Source organism: Sitophilus oryzae, unplaced genomic scaffold, assembly GCF_002938485.1.
Source record: "Sitophilus oryzae breed Bouriz unplaced genomic scaffold, Soryzae_2.0 scaffold_1518_pilon_pilon, whole genome shotgun sequence".
Lineage (NCBI taxonomy): Eukaryota > Metazoa > Arthropoda > Insecta > Coleoptera > Curculionidae > Sitophilus > Sitophilus oryzae.
The window spans coordinates 348695-371279 of record NW_022146190.1 but is presented as its reverse complement, the minus strand read 5'-3'; the positions used below and the strand labels follow the sequence as shown (position 1 = coordinate 371279).

Here is a 22585-nt window from a genome sequence, read left to right as displayed (position 1 = left end):
CATTTTGTACTTTTTGTTCTATGTGATAAAAAATATCTAAGCGACATATGTTTTTTCATTATTTAATACGAATTGATAGGAATAGTCGGCTGTTGTTTATAGCGTTATTGATTTTAAGAAATTGGTAGATTTTGCGCAGTATTAGAGATAAGTTTGTTTATTATTCTAAAAGAAAATATATTATTTTACCAATAGCATTCTAATTTGTTTCATAAATAATAATAATAAATAATAAATAGAATTACATTAAGAGTTTTTACCTATTTGAATTGAAATGAGGTAATTTTTTCAGTGGTGTATAACTAGTTGCCTATTCTGTGTTTATGAAAACTGAAAGAACTGAAAATGAAAGGTCGACCCAATGCCCTCTATAAAAGATCAGCCCACGGGCGGACTTTTGTTTACTTCATCAGCTGTACATACTTAGATATTGGGTTAGATTCTGTATTCATATTTTGTTGGTTGATTTTTGGTATTATTTGTTATTGTAGTGCAGAAAACTCATTATTTTGGTGTTTAAGTGACATAAAGTACTACCAGATATATGGTCACTATGATGGTCACTCTGTTTCTCATAAAAAAACACGAAACATTACACGTTTTATTAAGTGCTTGAACCTAAAAGTGCCCATAAATTTTTTATTTATCGTGATTTTTGTGTGTGTTTTTTAAGACTCTAACAATTCATCAATAAAGCTTAAGTGGAGTGTGTTTTTGGTGCTGTGCTTCATCTTTGTTGTGTTCCTGGTGGAAAGGATAGTTATACTACGCAGCTTAAAGTATCCGGAAGAGCAAGAAAAGTGGGGTACGAGTAATAAATCAAGACAATTCTATTGAAAATATCTTTAATAAATTTAAAAATAATATTCTCCCAGGATGGTATTAAAGAAAACTGGACAATTATGTTTATTTTATTCATATTGTGGAATCTCCACTCCAAGTGTTGTTGGTTCAGCTTCGATAGATTCAAACACGTAAGCTAAACACGTAAGTAGGTATTATGATCTAGGGAAAAATAAAGAATATGTGTATTAAAGATCATGAAAAAGATTATTATTTTGAGTTCAAAATTAAAAAAGATTTTTGTAAAGACAAGAATGATATAGTTTAAAAGAAGAATGTGTTTTTGTTTGATAATATAATGTATGTAAAGCATAACATATATTTGTTCAGTAATTTTTACTGAATAGTGTTGATTATTTATAATACCAAATTAATATCAAATATTTAAGTGATGGCTGAATACAATATGAATAAAATTGGTATATTTGCAATACAAAATTAAGTTTTAAGAATAAAGGTGTTACTAAAAATACTATGAAATTCATATTTCTTTGTTTTAATTGGTCGAATGTTATTTACATTTTATGTAAGAATTATACCGTATCATGGAAAAAAACGGCGTCTAATTGGCTTGGAAATGAACATCGATGACATTCCCTAAATAATTGTACACATAAAATAATTAACTAGAATTTTACAATCTTGGAAAATTTGATATTCTTGAACCTTTGTTTCTAAATATTCTAAATTTTTTGATTTTCTTGGGATTTAGGTTCGGGAAAAACGCTGATTAAGTTTTCATTTGGTTTTTCATTATTTTTATTTGGTTTAAAAAAAAACGTTTTGGCTAACATTATAGCCTTCATCAGTGTTGTGTCATATGAAAAAAATAGTGTCGAATATAATCCAAAAAATTACATATAAAATATTCACACCACGCACCACATAATGTTTACTGCGTACTCCATAGTCAATGTAGATAGTTTTAGTGTTAAGAATAATAATTCTAAAAAATATGTGGTCATCTTTTGATAAGTTTATATTAGTTTATTAATTGCAGTAAACATTATGTGGTGTGAATATTTTATATGTAATTTTTTGAATTATATTCGACACTATTTTTTACATATGACACAACACTGATGAAGGCTATAGTTAGCCGAAACGTTTTTTTTAAACCAAATAAAAATAATGAAAACCTAAATGAAAACTTAAATCAGCGTTTTTCCCGAACCTAAAAATCCCAAGAAAATCAAAAATTTTAGAATAATTTTACATATAAAATGCCAGCGATCTTCATTTCATAGCCATCGCTGACGCCTTTTTTAGATGATATTGTATTATTTGTAAATATAATTTTTCGAACATTGATACTTGCAAAATATACATATAAATTTTGTGAATGCAAATAATAATACATCACTATTAGTAGATATTGAATGTTTTTTGTTAAATTAGATCGATTTTCAAACCCCAAAATTTAAAATATATTTACATTTTACCCAATATCTTATGTAATACATTATTTGTATATTGTAAAACATTGGCTGCATTTGTATGGTTCATAGTTTATTTGCCAAAGTATTTATTAATATAAATAGGTATATATGTTGTCGTTATTAACTGTATATTATGTATTTTTCATGTAAACTATATCATTTTTAAAATACAAACCAAAAATCTGAGGAATAATTGTGTTTTCCATGTATTCTACAACATATTTATTAATCCGTAGTATCTAACTAGCGTGACGTCATAAATCTCGCCCTAAGGCTGTTCTATTAGAGACGGCATTGGTCGACCTTCGACATGCCTTCGACCCTGAAAAAAACATAACCTCACTGTTTTACATTCAAATCGTATGAAAACAATCCTTTTAATTTTAAAACAATGAAAGATCCCACGTTAAAAAATATTACAGATCCAAATTTTGGGATACCCCCAAAATTTCAAAATGAGGTATTTAATTAAATTCTATTAAAATACTCTTTTTTACACGTGCTAAACTTAGGTTACTTTTAGTTGTTACAGTCCATAGGAAGGCCCCATATTGATAGTTTCAACTATATGGTTAACGAAGGATTGAACAAAGCTATAGAAAATATAGCCCCGGTTGAGTTTATGGTGAATGACCGAAAAATTAAGTTAGTTATAACCAATTTTAGCCTAGCTCCTCCTCAAGTGCCTTACGGAACAATAGGTGTTAAAAACAATTTAATATATCCTACAGAATGTAGACAGAGAAATTCGACATATGGTGGAAAATTTTTAATTGATGTTGACTGGTATATTAACGGTCAGTTACAACAACCATTTACAAGAGATATGGGAAATATTCCAATAATGATAAAGGTGGGCAGAGATTTTTTTACATAAATATGAAGGGTCTAAAATAGAAATAGAAAAATATTTAAAAACATAATTCAGATAATTCAAGGTGTCTTGTTTCTCAAATTATTATATATTTTTTAAATATATGCAATAATTGTTTTGAATAGTTTATATATTTATTGTAGTCTAACAGGTGCAATTTGGAAAAACTTGATCCTAAAAATCTTGTTCATCGTGGAGAACATGAGCAAGAATGGGGTGGCTATTTTGTGGTCAGTGGCTTAGAAAAAATAATTAGAATGCTTTTAATGACTAGAAGGAATTATCCAGTTGCCATTAAAAGATCAGGCTGGAAAGGTAGAGGGGCATTATTTTCAGATGTAGGCATTTCTATTAGAAGTGTTATGGAAGATGAAACAGCTACAGTAAGTTATTTTATCTAAGTTTTAATATAGAGATATAATTATTTGTAACCATTTCTAGAGTAATGTCCTTCATTTTGTAACAGACGGAACTGCAAAATTAATGTTTAGTTATAATAAAATGTTATATTATGTTCCATTATGTCTCATTTTAAAGTGTCTGTGTGATTTTACAGATCAATATTTTTATCAGAAATTAATTAAAGGGTTTGAGGATGATTTATACTATATTGAGTAAGTTAAATCGTTTTAAACAGTTTCATATTCATAAATAGACATTCTTTAGTTGCTGTCAAAATATGCTAAGACTATTACACACAGAAGGACTCCATTCGCATGACGAATGCAAAGCATATCTTGGAAAGATGTTTAGAGTCAGATTTTATGAATGCCCTTCTTGGTATACAGATATTGAAGTTGCAGATGTTATGTTAAAAAAGTGTATTTTAATTCATTTAAATTCTAATGAGGATAAGGTTAATTTGCTGGCATTTATGACACAAAAATTATTCAAATTTGCTCAGAACAAATGTAAAGTTGAAGGAGTAGATTCTGTTATGATGCAAGAAGTGCTACAAGGTAAGTATTGTATAATACCCAATTTTGATAATTTTTTATTTTCATTTTATAATTACAGGAGGTCATTTATATTTACAAATAATCAAGGAGAAGTTAGCAACATGGCTACATCAGTTAAGAAGAAGTTTTGAAGTTTTGGCAGGGGGAACAAAATTCAAATTTTCTCAATCTGATATGTTACAAGCAGCTAAGAGAACTGGTGGTTTGGAGAATATTTTGAGATTGTTTTTGGCAACAGGAAATATACATAGTAACTCAGGATTAGGACTTATGCAAGATAAAGGCTTGTGCATAGTTGCTGAAAATATTAATAGAATGCGATATATGTCACATTTTCGAGCAGTGCACAGGTATATACAGTTTCATGTGTTTTTTTTTTAACTCAGCACACTATTTTTAATGTACAGGGTGGTCGAAATTGGTCTGTTTTAACAGAGAAAACTTATTTCCTGACTAGATAGAACAAAATCGACATAGATGTCATGGGCTCGATTTCAGAGACATGTTTAATGGCGTAAACTGCCTGTTGATATTTTCACTGCCAACTGAGATACGGGGACTTTTTGAATTTTTTACCATTTGGAAAATTGCCCATAACTTTTGTATTTCGCGGAATCACATTCTGTAAAAACGTTCTTAAGGCACTTTTTTAAGCACAATTCAGTGGCGTAGTCAGTTTTTTTCTATACTGGCTCTTTTTGTCAGAAATGATAAAAAATATAATTTTTTAAATGGAAATCATAGTTGGCTATGGAGTTAAAAAATGCTGACGTTTAACCCTTTTCAACGATATAAAGTTATGTGTATTTATTTCTAAGAATGAGATAAATATTAGGTTTTTTATCTTTGTATGGAAGTGGGCCCTGATTTTGTGTTGACCTAGTTGCCTAATTATTTTTTGTCACAATTTAATATTCTATATTCTTATTTATCTGCATAATTAAAGACTTTTGAAAAGGTAAATCAACATTCTATATTAGTATAACCAATAATAATTAAAACGCCAGGGTTATAACTGAACTATTAAATGGAGAATTTGGAGAGAATTGGATTGGAAAAAGGGACGCCATATCTTGGCCTGCTAGGTCCTGTAATTTAACCCCTTTCGCTATTTTGATGGGGGAAATTAAAAGACCTTATATATAAGGGAAGAACCATTGGGAAGAGAGAAGAATTGCAGAAGGCTACTAAGCAAGCTTTTGAACTTGTTACACCACCAGTTCGTCTAATAAATCGCTGTAGCTATGTGCGCAAAGGATGCTTATTGTGTATTCAAAAAGGAGGTGCTGTTTGAACATCTTTGATGTTTTTTTAGAAAACTATATTCGTCACTCAAAACATACATTTTTTAGTTTAGTTCATTGTTTATTGTATCGATTTCAATTGTAATTACTAATGCTAATATAGAATGTTAATTTACCTTTTCAAGAGTCTTTAATTATGCAGATAAATAATAATATAGAATATAAATTGTGATAAAAATAACTAGGCAAATAGGCCAACACAAAATCAAGGCCCGCTTCGATATAAAGATATATTATATATATATAATGTAGAAAACCTAATATTTCTTTCATTCTTAGAAATAGATACTCATAACTTTACATCGTTGGAAAGGGTTAAATGTCATCATTTTTTTAAGTTCATAGCCAACTATGATTTCCATTTAAAAAATTATATTTTTTATTACAAAAAGAGCAAACATAGAAAAAAATTAACTACGCCACTGGATTGTGCTTAAAAAAGTCCCTTAAGGACGTTTTTACAAAATTCTATTATTCCGCGAAATAAAAAAGTTATGGATAATTTTCAAAATGGTAAAAAATTCAAAAAGACCCCGTATCTCAGTGGGCAGTGAAAATATCAACAGGCGGTATACGCCATTAAACATGTCTCAGAAATCGAGCCCATGACATCTATGTCGGTTTTGCTCTATCTAGTCAGGAAATAGAGTTTCTCTGTTAAAACAGACCAATTTCGACCACCCTGTACATAATGTTAAACTAAAAAAAAATATTTTTTGTATCTCTCCATTGAAAATATTTTGGACATCTATGTCGGTTTTGCTCTATCTAGTCAGGAAATAGAGTTTCTCTGTTAAAACAGACCAATTTCGACCACCCTGTACATAATGTTAAACTAAAAAAAAATATTTTTTGTATCTCTCCATTGAAAATATTTTGACTAAATTTGATCAATAATTTTTTCTTATGGATATTTGTGATGAAGTGTCTACAGGAATATTATTAAATTAACATAACTCTATTATTTATTCTTTAATTAAGTAAAATATATCTAATTATAATCCTTTCACAGAGGTTCTTTTTTCCAAGAAATGCGTACAACTGAAGCTAGACAGCTTCTTCCTGATGCCTGGGGATTTATTTGTCCTGTTCACACACCTGATGGGTCTCCTTGTGGATTACTAAATCATTTAACTATGAAATGTATTATTACAGAGGCTCCAGATCAAACTAAAGTCCGAAATATCTCAATTATTCTCTCCGAATATGGAATGGTTCCCATGAATTATATTAATAGTCAAGAGATAGCTACAAGTTATGCAGTACAGTTAGATGGAAGAATAATAGGTGATTTTTCATAATGTTTTACATTTTGAAATTACTAAAATTTATTTTTAGGGTATTTATCAAGAAATATTGCTCCCAAAGTAGTTAACAAATTAAGGCTGTTGAAGATAGAAAACAAAGAGGTACCAAATACTTTAGAAATTGTTTTAGTGCCATATAAAAAATATTGTTCTCAATATTCGGGTATCTTCATGTTTACCGGTCCATCAAGAATGATGAGGCCTTTAACAAATCTTTATGTAAATAAAATTGAGCTGGTAGGAACTTTTGAACAAGTATATTTGGACGTATGTGTATGTCCAGAAGAAGCTTATGAAGGTAAGAGGTCTAAAGTAATTTTGTTCTATTTATTACACTAACATCTAATTTAATTATGTTTTTTGTCACCAATATTTCAAATTAAAAAACTAAAATAAAAAATAAAATTATTCTGAATACATCCCTGTCATATTAATATTTGACAGTGATCTGTGTTAGTGATGGGACATCGACGCGCAATATCGATATTGACCATCGGTTTGGTTTGGTTTATAATAGTAATATTTTTAAAACACTAATAATCATATTATGATTGAAAAAATGACATCCAGTTTACTTTATATGTAAAATTATATGGGAAATGACGATAAATGACATTTCCCATAATTTTACATAAACATTTTCAGTATAAAAGACGGCGATCTTATTATGGTGTAGTATGGTATAATATGTTACGGATTCCGTGGGTCCACTATTTAAACTCACGATAAAATACTTAACGAATTTATTTTCTCACTTTATACACAATTACTAACTTATAACACACAACAAACTAACTATTTATAAGATTCCTTCACCAAATGGTCCGATTTTCAATTTCCACGCGGTATATTCAAATTTCAAAAACTGTCTCAGTTGTCGATGGCTCCGGCTTATATACTCTATTGACTGCTTCTCGAAATTTCCCCAATTCTCGGAAAGCGTACTTCTTCATACCAGACAATTCCATTGTCTGATTCCCTTACTTCTCGACTTGACTAAAAGATGGCGCCTGAAAAAGTCTTTTAATTTCTGGCGGATACGTTGCGGTTGTGCAGGCAACCAGTAATACATTTTTAATTTCTGGCGGATACGCCATTTTTCTTGACATTGCCCCCTTCTCAAATTTGATCGTCCCGATCAAGGTTTCCTGTCTGGTATCTCTTCAATCGATCCAGATGAACTACTTTCATCTTACTTCTAGGGCTGCGTTGAATCCGGTACACAACATCATTTACCCTCTTGATGACTGTATAAGGACCTTCCCATGCTGGAGTTAACTTTGGGGACCTTCCTTTCTTGCGCTGTGGGTTATACAACCATACCCTATCGTCCTGTCGAAATCCCGTAGAATTAGCTCTGAGGTCGTAACGAGCTTTCATCCGGTCACTGGCTAGCATAATCTTACTTCTCACGGCCTTATGAATTCCCAATAATCTTTCCTTCCTAACGATTCTTTCGAACGACAGTCCAACGTTATCTTGTTCCATTTTTCCTCCAGATCGAGTACTTGGTCCTTGTCTAGCTGCGCAAATCTTACAACGTTGACACCATTTCTTAACATCTTCACAATAATCCACCCAGTAAAAACGATCTCTCAGCTTGCTCAAGGTCTTGTTTACTCCAAGATGGGCTCCAGTTCTACCACCATGAATTTCTTCCAATACCTGGATAACTTTCTTCCTTGGTACCAGTAACTGAGTTGTTACTGTCCTGCCATCCGCACTTTCCCACGTGCGCTTTAACAATCCATTCTCAATCACCAGTGAATTCCACTGAGCCCAGAGAGCTTTGAAAACGAGCCCTCTGTTTGCAATATCCTGCCACGGTGGTCTCTCGCCGTTACCTTCCTTGAGCCGTAGTATTGCTCCGATGTCTGGATCTTCCATTTGGTCGTTCCTCAATTGTGTCGTCGTCCACTGTTCATCGGTTCCAAGCTTAAAACTCCTTATCATGACAGTAATTTCACGTTGTTCCGTTTTACTGCAGTGCTTACAATCGATTTGACAGGGTCTTCTGGATAAACCGTCTGCGTTACCATGCATCTTTCCAGCACGATGTTGGATGGTAAAGTGATACTGCTGGAGCTTCTCGAGCCATCGTGCTATTTGACCTTCAGGTTGTTTCATCTCCATAAGCCATTTGAGAGCCGCATGATCTGTCCTAATTAAAAATTCTTGGCCATACAGGTATTTATGAAAATGATCAACTGCCTTTACAATTGCTAGCAGCTCCTTCCGGGTAACGCAGTAATTCCTTTCTGGTTTGGATAGAACTCGACTGTAATATTCTATCACTCGTTCTTCGCCATCTTGCACTTGTGATAGCACTGCACCGATGCCGATGTTGCTGGCGTCGGTATCCAGGATATACCTTCCTTGTTGTTGTGGGTAGGCTAAAATAGGACTTGAACATAAAGCCGCTTTAAGTCTTTCAAAGGCTACATCACAATCGGTGTTCCATTCGTAGCCGACTTCATCACCTGTAAGTTTATGTAAAGGTGCAGCTATGTTGGCAAATCCCTTGACAAATCTTCTGTAATATGTGCATAAACCCAGAAAACTTCTAAGTTCATGTTTGTCGCGAGGTTTAGGCCAATCCTTGATTGCAGCGATTTTCTTCTGGTCGGTGTAAATTCCGTCTGCTGAGACTACATGACCCAAGAATTCCACTTGTCGCTGGAATAAACTACACTTCTTCGGGTTCAAGTACAGGTGAGCATTCCGTATGCGGCCGAAGACATCTTCTAAATTTCGCAAATGCTCTTCAAAAGTTCTTCCCATAACCAATACATCGTCGAGGTAAACCAAGCACGTTTTCCAAGTTAATCCTCTTAACACCACCTCCATGAGACGTTCGAAAGTGGCTGGAGCATTGCATAATCCAAACGGCATGACCTTGAATTGATATAGTCCGTTTCCTGTAGAAAAATCCGTCTTTTCTTTATCGTCCTCGTCCAGACCAACTTGCCAGTATCCACTCTTTAAGTCGAGAGTGGAGAACCAGCACGAACCTGCCAGTGTGGTTAACGTGTCGTCTATACGTGGCAGTGGGTAGCTGTCCTTCTTAGTGACGTCATTGAGCTTCCGATAGTCCACGCAGAATCGTGTACTACCATCTTTCTTCGTCACCAAAACAACAGGAGATGACCATGGACTCGATGATTCTTCGATAACTCCATCTTCTAGCATCTTATCTACCATTGTCTCCATTTCTTGTTGTTTTGAAAGGGGCACCCTTCTAGGACGTTGTCGAATTGGCTGAGCATGACCAGTATTAATCCGGTGCTTCACAAAATCCGTTCTTCCACTGTTGTTCTTCTCAAAAATACTGCCATGCTTAAGCAGGAACTGCTTGGCCTTCTGTTTCTCCTCAGGTGTTAGGTGATCCCATGGCTGTTCTAGATGTTTTAGTGTTTCTTGGGATGCCTTTTGTGTAACAGCTGACGATACTTCATCACATCGGGTGACACTTCTTACAGGTTCGCAGATGGCTATCTTGTCACCTTTTTGAATCTTGACACAATTCGGGAAAACATTCGCAATTTGATCGGTATATTCTTGTCAGTGTTCACCAATGACTTTCCTACTAAGTACCTATCTTGTTTGTTGTCGCTACTTTGTACCAGTCCAACACAGCACCCAGCGATTTTCTCCACTTTACCGAATACGATCTTCTCGGTATTACCAGGTATCACCACAGTTTCCGCTGATCTTACATCCATTCTTCCTGGTCCCTCGTCTGGAGATAACATAAACTCTTCGTTTCCGATATTCAGGATATTTCTCTGGTGATCGAACGAAAATCCATGTTGACGAATCACATCCATGCCCAAGATGAAGTCATCTTCAATATCTGCCACTAAAACACTATGCTGGAACTTCAAATTTCCTAACTTCAGTTCGACGATAGCCTCTCCCCGTACAACGGCCATTTCCCCCGTAACTGTACGTAAACACACTCTTCTTCTCAGAGGCATCAGCTTCAATCCTTGCACTGAGTTAGCTCGCACCAACGATACCATAGCGCCAGTGTCCACTGTCATTCGGATTCCCTTTCCATTGACTTTCCCGTCGATCACCAAACTGTCAGCGGTTCTTCCTAGACTTCTAATGGAAAATCCTCCTGGGGCTCTGTTCTCCCCAGTCAATACTTGCCCCTTAGTATTGACTGATTTTAGTTTTCCTGGTGCCTACGTTCTCTGGATGGTGAACGGGATCGCATTTGAACGCGGCAATCCCGTTTAATGTGGCCATTCCTGCCACATCTAAAGCACCTTATGTCCTGTGATCTTCTCTGGTTCTCTGTCTGGGTGTTGTTGACTCCCTTGTTTATTAGTAGCTCACATAGTTTGTCGACTTTCTTACACATCTCCTCCAAACCTCTGTGAGTGCTTTCGGGCTGTTCCTCGACCGTTACTGATCTTATCTTCGGTCTAGGGATGGCGCTAAAAGCAGCTTCGATTTCCAGCGCCCTGACCAATGCTTCGCTGCTGGTAGAAAATCGGGATATTTGCAGCGCCCTCTGTAATTCGTTGTCCCTCAGTCCGCTGATAAAGCACTGAGCAGCCAGTTCTTCCCTAAATCCTTCCGGTGCTTCTGGATACGCTAGGTGTACCAGGCGACGTAAGTCTGCTTCGAATTCCTGCAGACTCTCTCCGGACCTCTGCAGGCGTGTCTTGATCTGTGCCTGGTAAAGTTGGCGTCGATGTTGGTCGCCATATCTTCTGTCCAGTGCAGCGACCAAAGTTTGGTATTCCTGCTGTTGGGCTGCAGGAATAGTTTGCAGGAGTTCCAGGGCAGGGCCACGCAGCGCGATGACAAGTGCCGCTGCTTTCTCCTGGTCAGTCCATCCGTTGGCAGCGGCGGCTGCTTCAAACTGACGGTGGTACATTGTCCAGGTCGTTTGTCCATCGTAGGTCGGTGCCTTGAGGTTCGCAGTTCCAGAAACGCCAGGTGTCCTTACTTGTACCTTGGTCTTCTGTAGGTCCATCTCTAATTTTTCCATTTTCTGCTGAAGGCGCTCCTCCAGATCTTCTACGACTTCTTGGAAGTGGGTCTCTTGTCTTCGTTCCGAATTTTCGATACTCTGTTGAATACGGTCCTGCTCTTCTTGTTTGTCTTGTTGTCGCTGAATTTTTAAATCATCTAAAATTTTCTCAAGCCGGTCCTGTTCTTCTTGTTTTTCTCTACGATGTCGCTCCTCGAAACGAATTTTCAAATTACCCAACATTTTCTCAAGCCGGTCCTGTTCTTCTTGACGTCGTAATTTTTCCTCTTCCTTTTCTCTCTCTAATTTCTCCATAAAATCTCCCAATAATTTGCTTACTTCTTCCATTTTCTTCGCTTGCTGTCTCGTACCAACCATAAAAATTCCCAAATTCGGTGTAAAATCTTCAAAATCCACTTAAATCGCACTTCCGACACCAATTGTTACGGATTCCGTGGGTCCACTATTTAAACTCACGATAAAATACTTAACGAATTTATTTTCTCACTTTATACACAATTACTAACTTATAACACACAACAAACTAACTATTTATAAGATTCCTTCACCAAATTGTCCGATTTTCAATTTCCACGCGGTATATTCAAATTTCAAAAACTGTCTCAGTTGTCGATGGCTCCGGCTTATATACTCTATTGACTGCTTCTCGAAATTTCCCAATTCTCGGAAAGCGTACTTCTTCATACCAGACAATTCCATTGTCTGATTCCCTTACTTCTCGACTTGACTAAAAGATGGCGCCTGAAAAAGTCTTTTAATTTCTGGCGGATACGTTGCGGTTGTGCAGGCAACCAGTAATACATTTTTAATTTCTGGCGGATACGCCATTTTTCTTGACAATAGTAATATTTTTAAAACACTAATAATCATATTATGATTGAAAAAATGACATCCAGTTTACTTTATATGTAAAATTATATGGGAAATGACGATAAATGACATTTCCCATAATTTTACATAAACATTTTCAGTATAAAAGACGGCGATCTTATTATGGTGTAGTATGGTATAATACGTCCTACAACTAATTTTAAATTTATTAAATATGTGTGTATATTGCTATGGTATAGTTTACTATAATAAGGTATAGTAAACTATAGCAATAAGTAATAATAGTAAGGTAATAATATATTAAACAAAATGCTTTTGCTGGTGAACGCTTCCTCGACGTTAGACAGTGCCGCACGATATAATTTGATATATTTTATAGTTAGAATAAAAATAACTAAGGTCACGCTTATGGATCAGCGAATCTTCCAATGAGCAGGATCGCAATAATATTTTTCTACCGACTAGCCTAGAACATGCAGTTTGACACACGGAAAACTCGAACTGAAATTGGCGTTTTGCAAACTGTTGTGTGCTAATCTAATTATTTAGCGCACGACATGTGTCATTTTGCACACGACATGTGCCAATTTTAACATTTTTAACCTCCAATGTTTAGCTGAAACGCCAAACGCAACGCAGCCGTCAGAAAAGTGTCATCATTACATCGCAAATTATTTCACAAAACTGGCAAAAACTGAGTCTGCTGGTAATTTGTAGTCGTAAAAAAAATAGCGTAAAAAACTTGTTCGAAAACGTCTTTGTACACTCGTTCGACTTGTGGCTCTTGCCTGCGACTCGAGCCAACAAACTGTCGAACTCATGTGCAAAACGTCGTTTTCGAAACTCGTTGTTTAATATACTATTGTATGGAATGGAAAAATGTAAAATAATAACTTCTATTTCTTTATTAAATTACGTTAAAGATATTTTCTTGTTCATTGTATTGTATTTTTATACTAAAATATGTGAAGAAGTTAAGAAGGAAGAATTTTTATTATAATATGTAATCGAAGGAAAAAAGAAAAAAAACGGCGTTAAAGATGGCTGGAATTTAAATTTCCCGCTGGGGATCCAAGTGGTAGCTCTGCTGTAAAAAATGTCAAGTTGCCACATTTATTTATTTTTTGACATTGTCATCCGTTTTGACACTTTAGTTTTTTTTTTATTGCGAGTTTTTGGTTTAAATGAATTGTGTTGTGATACTTTAAGCTTAAATTTTTTTGCTAGCGGACCTTGCAGTCGAACATTGTTTTTTTAGAACCCCTTTTAGTGCGAAGTGTACAAGGTAGTTTAATAGCCGTTGCAAAAAACTCATCGCAAACTTATTACAATATTTTGAACGGGGAAAGTGATAGTAATGGCCCTTTATGTCCCTTAAGTGCTGTTAAGGGGGTCAGTTTTGTTGATGCAAATAATAACTTTATACAGGGTGGCGCACCATACAAAAATAAAATCGTGTGTATAAAAAAAGTGGCGTGTTTTATTTCATTTTTGGATTCTTGGGCCCAAAAAAAGGTATTTATTATAAGGGTTAAATATGTTTAAAATCTTTGATTTTTGAGATATTTAAAGATATTTAAATTTTCATGCTACAATAGAATATACTATTAACACCCTGTGCATTACTTTTCAGAATTAATTCTTGAGCTGAGTTTAAAGGTAGAGAAATAAACTTTGCTGAAAAATGGTTTTGCTTCCTTAAATTTATACAGGGGTATCAAAAATTGCTGGTCTATTTTAAGGATTTATTTTATATAAAAACTTTGTTATTTCAAATACAACACCCTGTATTTTTTTAAATAAATCGAAGCAGATTTAAATACTCTTTCAAACTATTTTAGGGTTTCCTATACCTATCTGGCTCAGATTTTGAATAAAATGCGATTTTTCAATAAAATTGTAATCAAGATGGCTATGGTGTCGTCATGGCAAGTTTCTAGTGACAGTTAGTAGCTATTTTCAAAATTAGTTTATGAACTTATTTAAATTTATACCGATTTACTTTTATTTCATTTATCTACAATAGTTTAATAAATAATACTTTTTAAATATGTATTTATTATTCTATCAAGAAAAGTAGTTTTTTGAATTATTTTACGATGACTTGTAGATATATGGATTTTCTATAAAAGAGCCAATTATGGCAAATTCATTTTCTTCCCTTCCAACGACAGGTTTCTGCCTAATAGCTTTTTTATAAACCACACTACCAGCTCTGCGAAATAGGACAAGTAGTTTTTCAAAGAAAGGCTTATCAACAAAATTATGCAGTGAATAAATGCCTATTTAGCAGTGAATAAATGCCTATTTTTATTTGGATATCTTTGAGCATAAGCCCTTGAGGCCAAGAACCAATTTTCCTCACAAAATAATATCACTAGTAACATATCTATTCGTTCTGCCAGCAGATACTGCTTTATTTTTCTTGATAAAATAATGAATACTTACTTATTAAACTATTGTAGGTAAATTTAAGTAAACTGTTATAAATTATAAGTAATAATGTCCATAAACTAATGTCGACTTTGAAAATAATTACTAACTGTCAATAGATAATTGCCATGGCGACACCAGCCATCTTGATTGCAATTTTATTTAAAAATCGCTTTTTATTCAAAATCTGAGCTAGATAAGTATAGGAAACCCTAATATAGTTTGAAAGAGCATTTGAATCTGCTTTAATTTATTTAAAAAAATACAGGGTGTTGTATTTGAAATAACGAAGTTTTTATATAAAATTTTATCAGCAACTTTTGATAGCCCTGTATAAATTTAAGGAACCAATACCATTTTTCAGTAAAGTTTATTTCACTACCTTTAAACTCAGCATAAGAATTAATTCTGAAAAGTAATGTACAGTGTGTTAATAGTCTATTCTATTGTAGCATACAAATTTACATATCTTTAAATATCTCAAAAACTAAAGATTTTAAACATATTAAACCCTTATAATAAATGCCTTTTTTTGGGCGCAAGAATCCGAAAATGAAATAAAATACCGGGTGTTCCATAAGAAAAAAATATAACTTTGGTATGGATCTGTTCTGAGACACCCTGTATATTTCAAAATAATTTTAAATTGTGCACATTGTCTCCTCATATATACCCATAAAATATTTTGTTCTACATCTTTCCGTTTTCGTATAATCAACCGAGGCGAATGAGGTGCGCCACCCTGTATATTTATAATATTGATTAAAAGAAAATATGTAAAAGTGGGCAATGCTGTGCCAGTCAAGCTTAATCATGTGACTAAAAGTTTATTGGGTATGGTCTATAGTATAGTATAATATTTATTAATCTTACGCATCTTTCTTGATTGTTTAAAATAAACGTGAAAACATCAGATAAAACCACATTTTATCTCTCTAATGCCATCTCACCTCTACTATTTGTTAACATATTTTATGTATTTCGCTTACTTACCAACTTGTTTCAATTGCTGTCCTCCATCTGAACTGTTCAAGAACGCGATACTCTCACTCCAAAAGTTCAGAACTGTTCCGCGCCATATGAGGCACCAGGCTATAGCGCACAGCTCCTTTCAGAACCGTTCTCGAGTAGCTCAGGGCGTAAAGCACTGGAACTTGAAGTTCGCGAATGGAGGACAGCAATTAAGATACACTATTTAGAACTGAACCGTAGAAAACATACACAATTTTCATATCAAAATAATCTTATTGTTTTAAAATTAAAATTTATTAGTAATTAGTACTGTATGATAAAAAAAAACGGCGTTCAGTTGGCTTGGAAATGAATATCGATGAGATTCCCCATATAATTTTACATTCAAAATGACAGCGATCTTCATTCCATAGCCATCGCTGACGCCGTTTTTTTTTCGTTCATGTATTTTAATACCGCCGGCAAAACATCGATATTTTAAATATCGATAAGCATCGCCCAACACTAACAGTTTCAAAAACAAAAACAAATCCCTGTGTAGATTGAATTGTCACAAAGTTATTAATTCTTATCAGTAAAAGATATAATTCCGAGACATTTTAATAAGTTTTGAAACCTAAGTAATCTTTAAATTATCATTTTTACACAAATTATGCGGGTTCATTAAATTTTATGACGCATGACAAAAAAGTGTTAGGTTATGCGACCTCGTCGTATTTTTATCAAAGTTCTGCCGCGTCGCTACATTAAAAAACTTTTCGATGTTTGCTGGAATTAGTTTATTTTCAACGGCGCTCAAGCACGTTTTAAAAATGACTCCCAATGTGGTATTTGTGTTGGGTGGTCCAGGAGCTGGCAAAGGAACTCAGTGCCAAAAGATTGTAGAACATTTTGGTTATGTGCATCTTTCTGCTGGAGATCTTTTACGAGAAGAGCGCTCCAAACCCGGATCGAAATACGGAGAGCTCATTGAAACGTACATTAAAGAAGGCAAAATAGTACCTGTTGAAATAACATGCAGTTTACTGGAACGAGCCATGGTACAGTCAGGCAAACAAAACTTTTTAATAGATGGTTTTCCACGCAATCAGGATAATTTAGACGGCTGGAATAAAGTTATGGCCAACAAGGTGAATCTACAATTTGTGATTGTATTCGATTGTCCCTTAGAAGTTTGTACAGAACGGTGTTTGAAACGGGGAACGTCAAGTGGTAGAGTGGATGACAATGTGGACAGTTTAAGAAAACGCATTAATACTTTTTTGTCTGAAACTAGACCTATAATTGATTACTATGCGAAGCTCAACTTAGTAAGACAAATAGATGCTACCAGGCCAGAGGAAGAAGTGTACAAAGATGTAGAACATTTATTTCAGGCAGGAGCCGGTGATAACTAACAATTCTTAAAAAGATAGATTGTGAAATTAAGTTTGAATTTATCATTCCCAATTTTTAAATAACTTAAAAACATCTTTGGCATTTTTTAGTTAATTTTGTATTTAGGGTACATAACTAAAGGTGGATTTTGTTTCTTAGTAGATTTACGTTATATGTATGATATATAACACTGTTTATTTATTCAGTATTATGTTTAAAGTAATAATTTAAACTACATTAAAGCACACATCTTAATACAGCATAGTTTAATCACCATTTTGTGTTTTTAGTTTATTAGAGGAATAATTGATCATATTTAATCAGATTTTAGGTGTCTTTAATACATTTTTAGCCAATGTTTTCTTCATATTTTTGTATGGTTTTGTGATTTATTTTTAAGTTAACTAACTAATTTGAAACCAAAAATTACATGACGGTCTCTTTAAAAGTTGTGAATATAGTTGAATTATTCAAGCATGTTGTATTATTTTTCCTTGCAAGTAACCTTGTAAAAATTAATCGGCTAATAGTGAACAATATTGATTCTGCCAATACATATTTTATAACTGGGCTTCCTATAGAATTAATTTAATCTATTTATAGATACATGAAATGGAAGAGATTTTCCCTTTCTACATAGAAAAAATAGAATTACTTCTTAGAGGAAAAGCCCCACCTTATAAAAATGCGATTTTAAAAACGATTTTAGATTTTGGGATATTCTGTTTTTTTGTACTTTTGATTATAAGTACCGACTTTATTTTTATTTCTCTGAAATATGTTGCATTCCAATTTACAGGCGTTTACTGAATTTAATAATTGACACAATAATATGATTAACAGATAGCTTTGTTATATTACAGATTAATAAAAGAGGGATATTTTTGACAATGGCAGCATAAAAATAAATTTGAATGTGTTATTTAAATTTCTATTTCTATCAGGAAATTAAAAAATATAGCCGTAGAGTCAGTCATAGGCAGATCAACTTCTTTTTCTATTAATATTTTTTTCAGATATCTTGTGATAAAAAGAAACGGCGGCGTTAAGTTGGCGATGGCGTTGTACAAATGACGATCGCTGACATTCCATGTACAGGGTGTAACATTATTTGCATATTTAAATATCTCAAAAACAAGCTTGTAAACATATATTTAACCCTTATAATAAATTCCTCATTTATGTCCAAGGATCCAAAAATGAGATAAAATACCGAGTGTTCCATAAGAAAAAATTGGCGCCGGGAAGCACGTATAGCCGCCCATACTAAAATATGTTAATAAAAAAAACTGCGACTTTGGTTTTGAATTTGGTTAAAATCGGTTTAGCAGTTTTTGAGTTATCGTGTTACAGTGGACAGACAGACAGACACCATGAAAATATTTTGTATTTAGGTCATTTATGACCCAAATAACTCATTTTTAGTGAAATTAAAAAACTCTTTTTTTGCTGATCTTAATAGCCTACCATACCTATTGGTATGGTCGGCTAAAAATATACCTTTAGTATGGATCTTAGTTCTGACACACCCTGTACATTTCAAAATAATTTTAAATTATGCACATCGCGCGTGGAGGTGCGCCACCCTGTGCATATAAAATGATGTTTTATCACTTTTAATCAGACTCGGAAACAATATAACAGCTTTAAATATACAGGGTGTTTCAAAAAACATGTGCCATATCTCGTGGAAAGATTCCTCACGTAAAAATAAGATTTATTTTTCATATCAACATAGGTCCGATTCTGCTTTGTTTCGTAGCTACATAGGGTGCTGTCTTAATATTTTTTCGATTTATTATAATTTTCTTGCAAGTATTTTTGGCGATTCGAATGAAATTTTGAGGGTAAAAGTTACTATAAATGCGACATATTTTAAAGCTAAAAAACTATCGACATATTTTTCAGGGACGTGCATATGGGTTATCACTGGAATATTTTTCTAAAAAAAAGCATGTACGCCACTGACTTTTTTCTCTTGTTATCGAAATAGTGTAAGCAGTTTAATCCCGATTAAAAGTTGTCTCTTGATATTTTGTCCATTTCGGCCTCCTTGATGAGATAAACGCAATTTTTAACGGAATATACGTAACCTTTAAAAAAATATCATTAACTTGAAATTAGTTTTTTTGTAATTATTTTAAATACTATTATTTTTTTATTTGAAATTGCTGTCGGTTGGACTAATAGTAGTCATACTAACAAATTAGGTAAAATATATAATTTATTAATTTTATTTTTATTAATTGTGATTAATAAAATTGCTCTTATCTCATCAAGGAGGCCGAATTCGACAAAATATCAAGAGATAACTTTTAATTGGCATTGAACGGCATACACAATTTGTATATCAAAAGGAAAAATCAGTGGCGCACATTTTTTTTTTTGAAAAATATTCCAGTGATAACTATGCACGTCCCTGATGAATTTATCGACACTTTTTTAGATAATAATGTTTCCCTTCAAAATTTCATTGGAAACGCTAAAAGTACTTATTATTTAAGAAGAAAATTATAATAAATCGAAAGATTATTAAGACTTTAACATCCTTTTGCTACGAAACAAAGCAGAATTGGACCTATGTTGATATGAAAAATAAATCTTATTTTTACGTGAGATGGCCACGAGAGATGGCACATGTTTTTTGAAACACCCTGTTTTACACCCCCATTTTATACGGGCTAACAATAACGTAGGTACAAAAACTAAAAAGTTTGGTCCTTTTTTGGCAAATCGGATGTCATCAAAACTTTATTTATTTTTTATCATAATAAAGAAAGAACGTTACTTTCTTCTTCTTCTTCCTGTGCCTTGTGCTTAGCCGCACGTTGGCGATTGTCTGTACTCTTCATACAATGTGTAAACTGCCGTTTTGGCCTCTTCGAAATATGGTGGCTGCGTCGCTGATGTTACACCAATCCCGTATGTTTCTTAGCCAGGAATGTTGTTTTCTTCCTGGGCCTTGCCGGCCCTCTATTTTTCCTTGTAGAATCAGCTTAGAAATGTAATATTTGTCTCCTCTAAGGATATGGCCGAGGTATGAGACTTTCCTTTCTTTAACGATATTAAGCATTTCTCGTTCATAGCCTGCAGTTCTTAAAACTTCTTCGTTGGTGGCATGTGCGGTCCATGGCACACGTAAGAGTTTCCGGAGAGTCCACATTTCGAAAGCCTCGGTGCGGTTCAGGGTTTTAGCCTTGAGAGACCAGGTTTCTGCGCCGTATAGTAAGATGGGCCATATGTAGCATTTTACTACCCGTAGTCAAGTGTTAGCGGGAGACTGCATGCTAATAGGAAGTTTTTAAGTTTAAAAAATGTTGACTTTGCATAATTCGTTCTAAGTTTAACTTCCTCATCGCAGTCCCGTCGTTCATTGATCATGGCACCCAGATATTTAAATCGTGGAACTCGCTCTATAATATTTCCATCCACGGTCAATGCGGTGTTGATTGTAGGCTGGCGTCCTATTACCATAAGTTTGGTCTTAGCAGCGTTGATTTTAAGACCGAAACGATTTCCCATGTCTTCTATCTTATTTATTATTTGCTGGAGATCCTCTAAAGTTGGTGCTAGTATTGCCGTATCATCTGCATATCTTATATTGTTAATTGGAACTCCGTTAATCTTAATTCCACCACTTTCTCCTTCTAGGGCCATTTGAAATATCTTTTCGACGTATATATTAAAAAGTATTGGTGACAGTATACAGCCCTGGCGGACTCCTTGACACACATTGAAGGTGTCTGTGGATAAATTTTTGTTAACTCCTATCTCCGCGTTTTGGTTCCAATATAGTTCCTGTATGATTCTAATGTCTTTGGCGTCTATTCCTATCTCGAGCAGTCTGTTTAGGAGAATATCGTGTTTAACGTTATCGAAAGCCTTCTGGTAATCTATGAAGCACACAAAGACATCTTGGCGTTGATCATAACATTTCTGGATTAGTAGCTTGATTGAAAACAAAGCCTCTCTGGTACCCAGCCCCTTGATGAAGCCGAACTGTGTCTCTCCGCTTTTTTCTTCACATTTCGAGTATATACGAGCATGCATGACTCGAAGAAAAAGTTTCAGAGCATGACTCATTAGAGATGCCTTTTTGGGAATTGTTATAAAAGTTGATTTTAGCCAGTCGTTTGGAATTTTACCCGTATCGTATATTCGATTGAATAGATATGTGAAATGTTTTGAGTCAAATATTTTAAGAACTTCTGCATGCACGTTGAAATGACCGGGGCTTTTTCGATTTTTCATAGCTTTCATAGCATGCTGAACTTCAGATTCAAGAATTTCCGGGCCCGACCAGTCTTCACAATTGAGAGGTTGTCTGTCTTCTCTTTGGTCTTCAAATAATAATTGTACATAGCTTTTCCATGTGCTGCATAGATCTACCGGGTCTAAAATCAATTTCCCATTGTGTTTTAGGGCAGGTATTGGTGCTTTTTTTGTGATGCCAGTAATTTGTTTGAGTTTTCTATGAAAATTTACAGAGTCGTGCAGAGCATGCATGCGTTTCGCCTCTTGGCATTCTACAGTTACCCAGTTCTCTTTAGCTTGTTGGCATTGTTGTTTAATAGTTTTATTTATTTCGGTGTATCTTTGTTGTTGTTGTTTGACTTTTGCAATTCTTCTGTCCTCCATGAAGGAGTGTATCTCATCGGTCATCCATGGTTTGTTTTTCTTTGTTGTTGGTGTCAGAAAAGCGTTGGAAATAGTCAGAATGCTTTGTTTCATGTTGTTCCATATGTCAACTGGACTATCGTTAAGTCCGGGATTGTTGTTATTACTTGCCCATAGTTCTGTTAATTCGAATTTCATTCTGTCTGCAACTGCTGGTTCCTTCAGTCTATCAATGTTATAATGTCTCTGTGTTGTTGTTCTTTTCTCCGATATTAGTTTGAGTCTAAATTGAAAGTCTGCGATCAGGGGGTTATGGTCAGAGCCGATGTCGGCACCAGGATAAGCGGCAATTCTTTTGATACTATTTTGATATCTTCTGTTAATTAATATATAATCTATTTGGTTACGTACGATGTTGTTATAGCTATCTTGGGGAGATTTCTACGTGTATAACCTCCGTGGGTGAAGTTTATAAAATATGTTAACTATAAGAGGAAACGCATTTTTATTATTAACTTTTTGAGAAAAATGTATTCTTTATAAAAGTTTTTGCTTGTTCTAAAATGGTTAATTCCTCTTTTCGCCAAAGTTCCATTCGTATTTCGAAAGTTCGATTTCGAG

The 22585-nt window shown here is 34.1% G+C and overlaps 2 protein-coding genes across 2 annotated transcripts in view; both read left to right on the top strand.

Annotated features, from left to right (window-relative positions):
* The first annotated feature begins 2581 nt into the window (after positions 1–2581).
* Positions 2582–22585, top strand: part of LOC115878550 (DNA-directed RNA polymerase I subunit RPA2) — a 39558-nt gene continuing 19554 nt past the window's right edge. Inside the window, exons 1-8 of the mRNA XM_030895074.1 lie at positions 2582–2742; positions 2806–3135; positions 3300–3539; positions 3598–3770; positions 3823–4115; positions 4174–4465; positions 6432–6706; positions 6758–7024. Coding sequence (XP_030750934.1) covers positions 2674–2742; positions 2806–3135; positions 3300–3539; positions 3598–3770; positions 3823–4115; positions 4174–4465; positions 6432–6706; positions 6758–7024 — 1939 coding nt within the window. The 5' untranslated portion in view covers positions 2582–2673. The remainder of the gene's footprint in view (positions 2743–2805; positions 3136–3299; positions 3540–3597; positions 3771–3822; positions 4116–4173; positions 4466–6431; positions 6707–6757; positions 7025–22585) is intronic.
* On the top strand, positions 16484–17822 carry LOC115878551 (UMP-CMP kinase). Its single transcript, XM_030895075.1, has one exon. The coding sequence runs from the start codon at positions 16732–16734 to the stop codon at positions 17365–17367; it is 636 nt and encodes a 211-aa protein (XP_030750935.1). The 5' UTR covers positions 16484–16731; the 3' UTR covers positions 17368–17822.

What these genes read in the sequence shown, in the direction of transcription:
- LOC115878551 (XM_030895075.1), top strand. Translation starts at nt 16,732, where the DNA reads ATGTTTGCTGGAATTAGTTTATTTTCAACGGCGCTCAAGCACGTTTTA.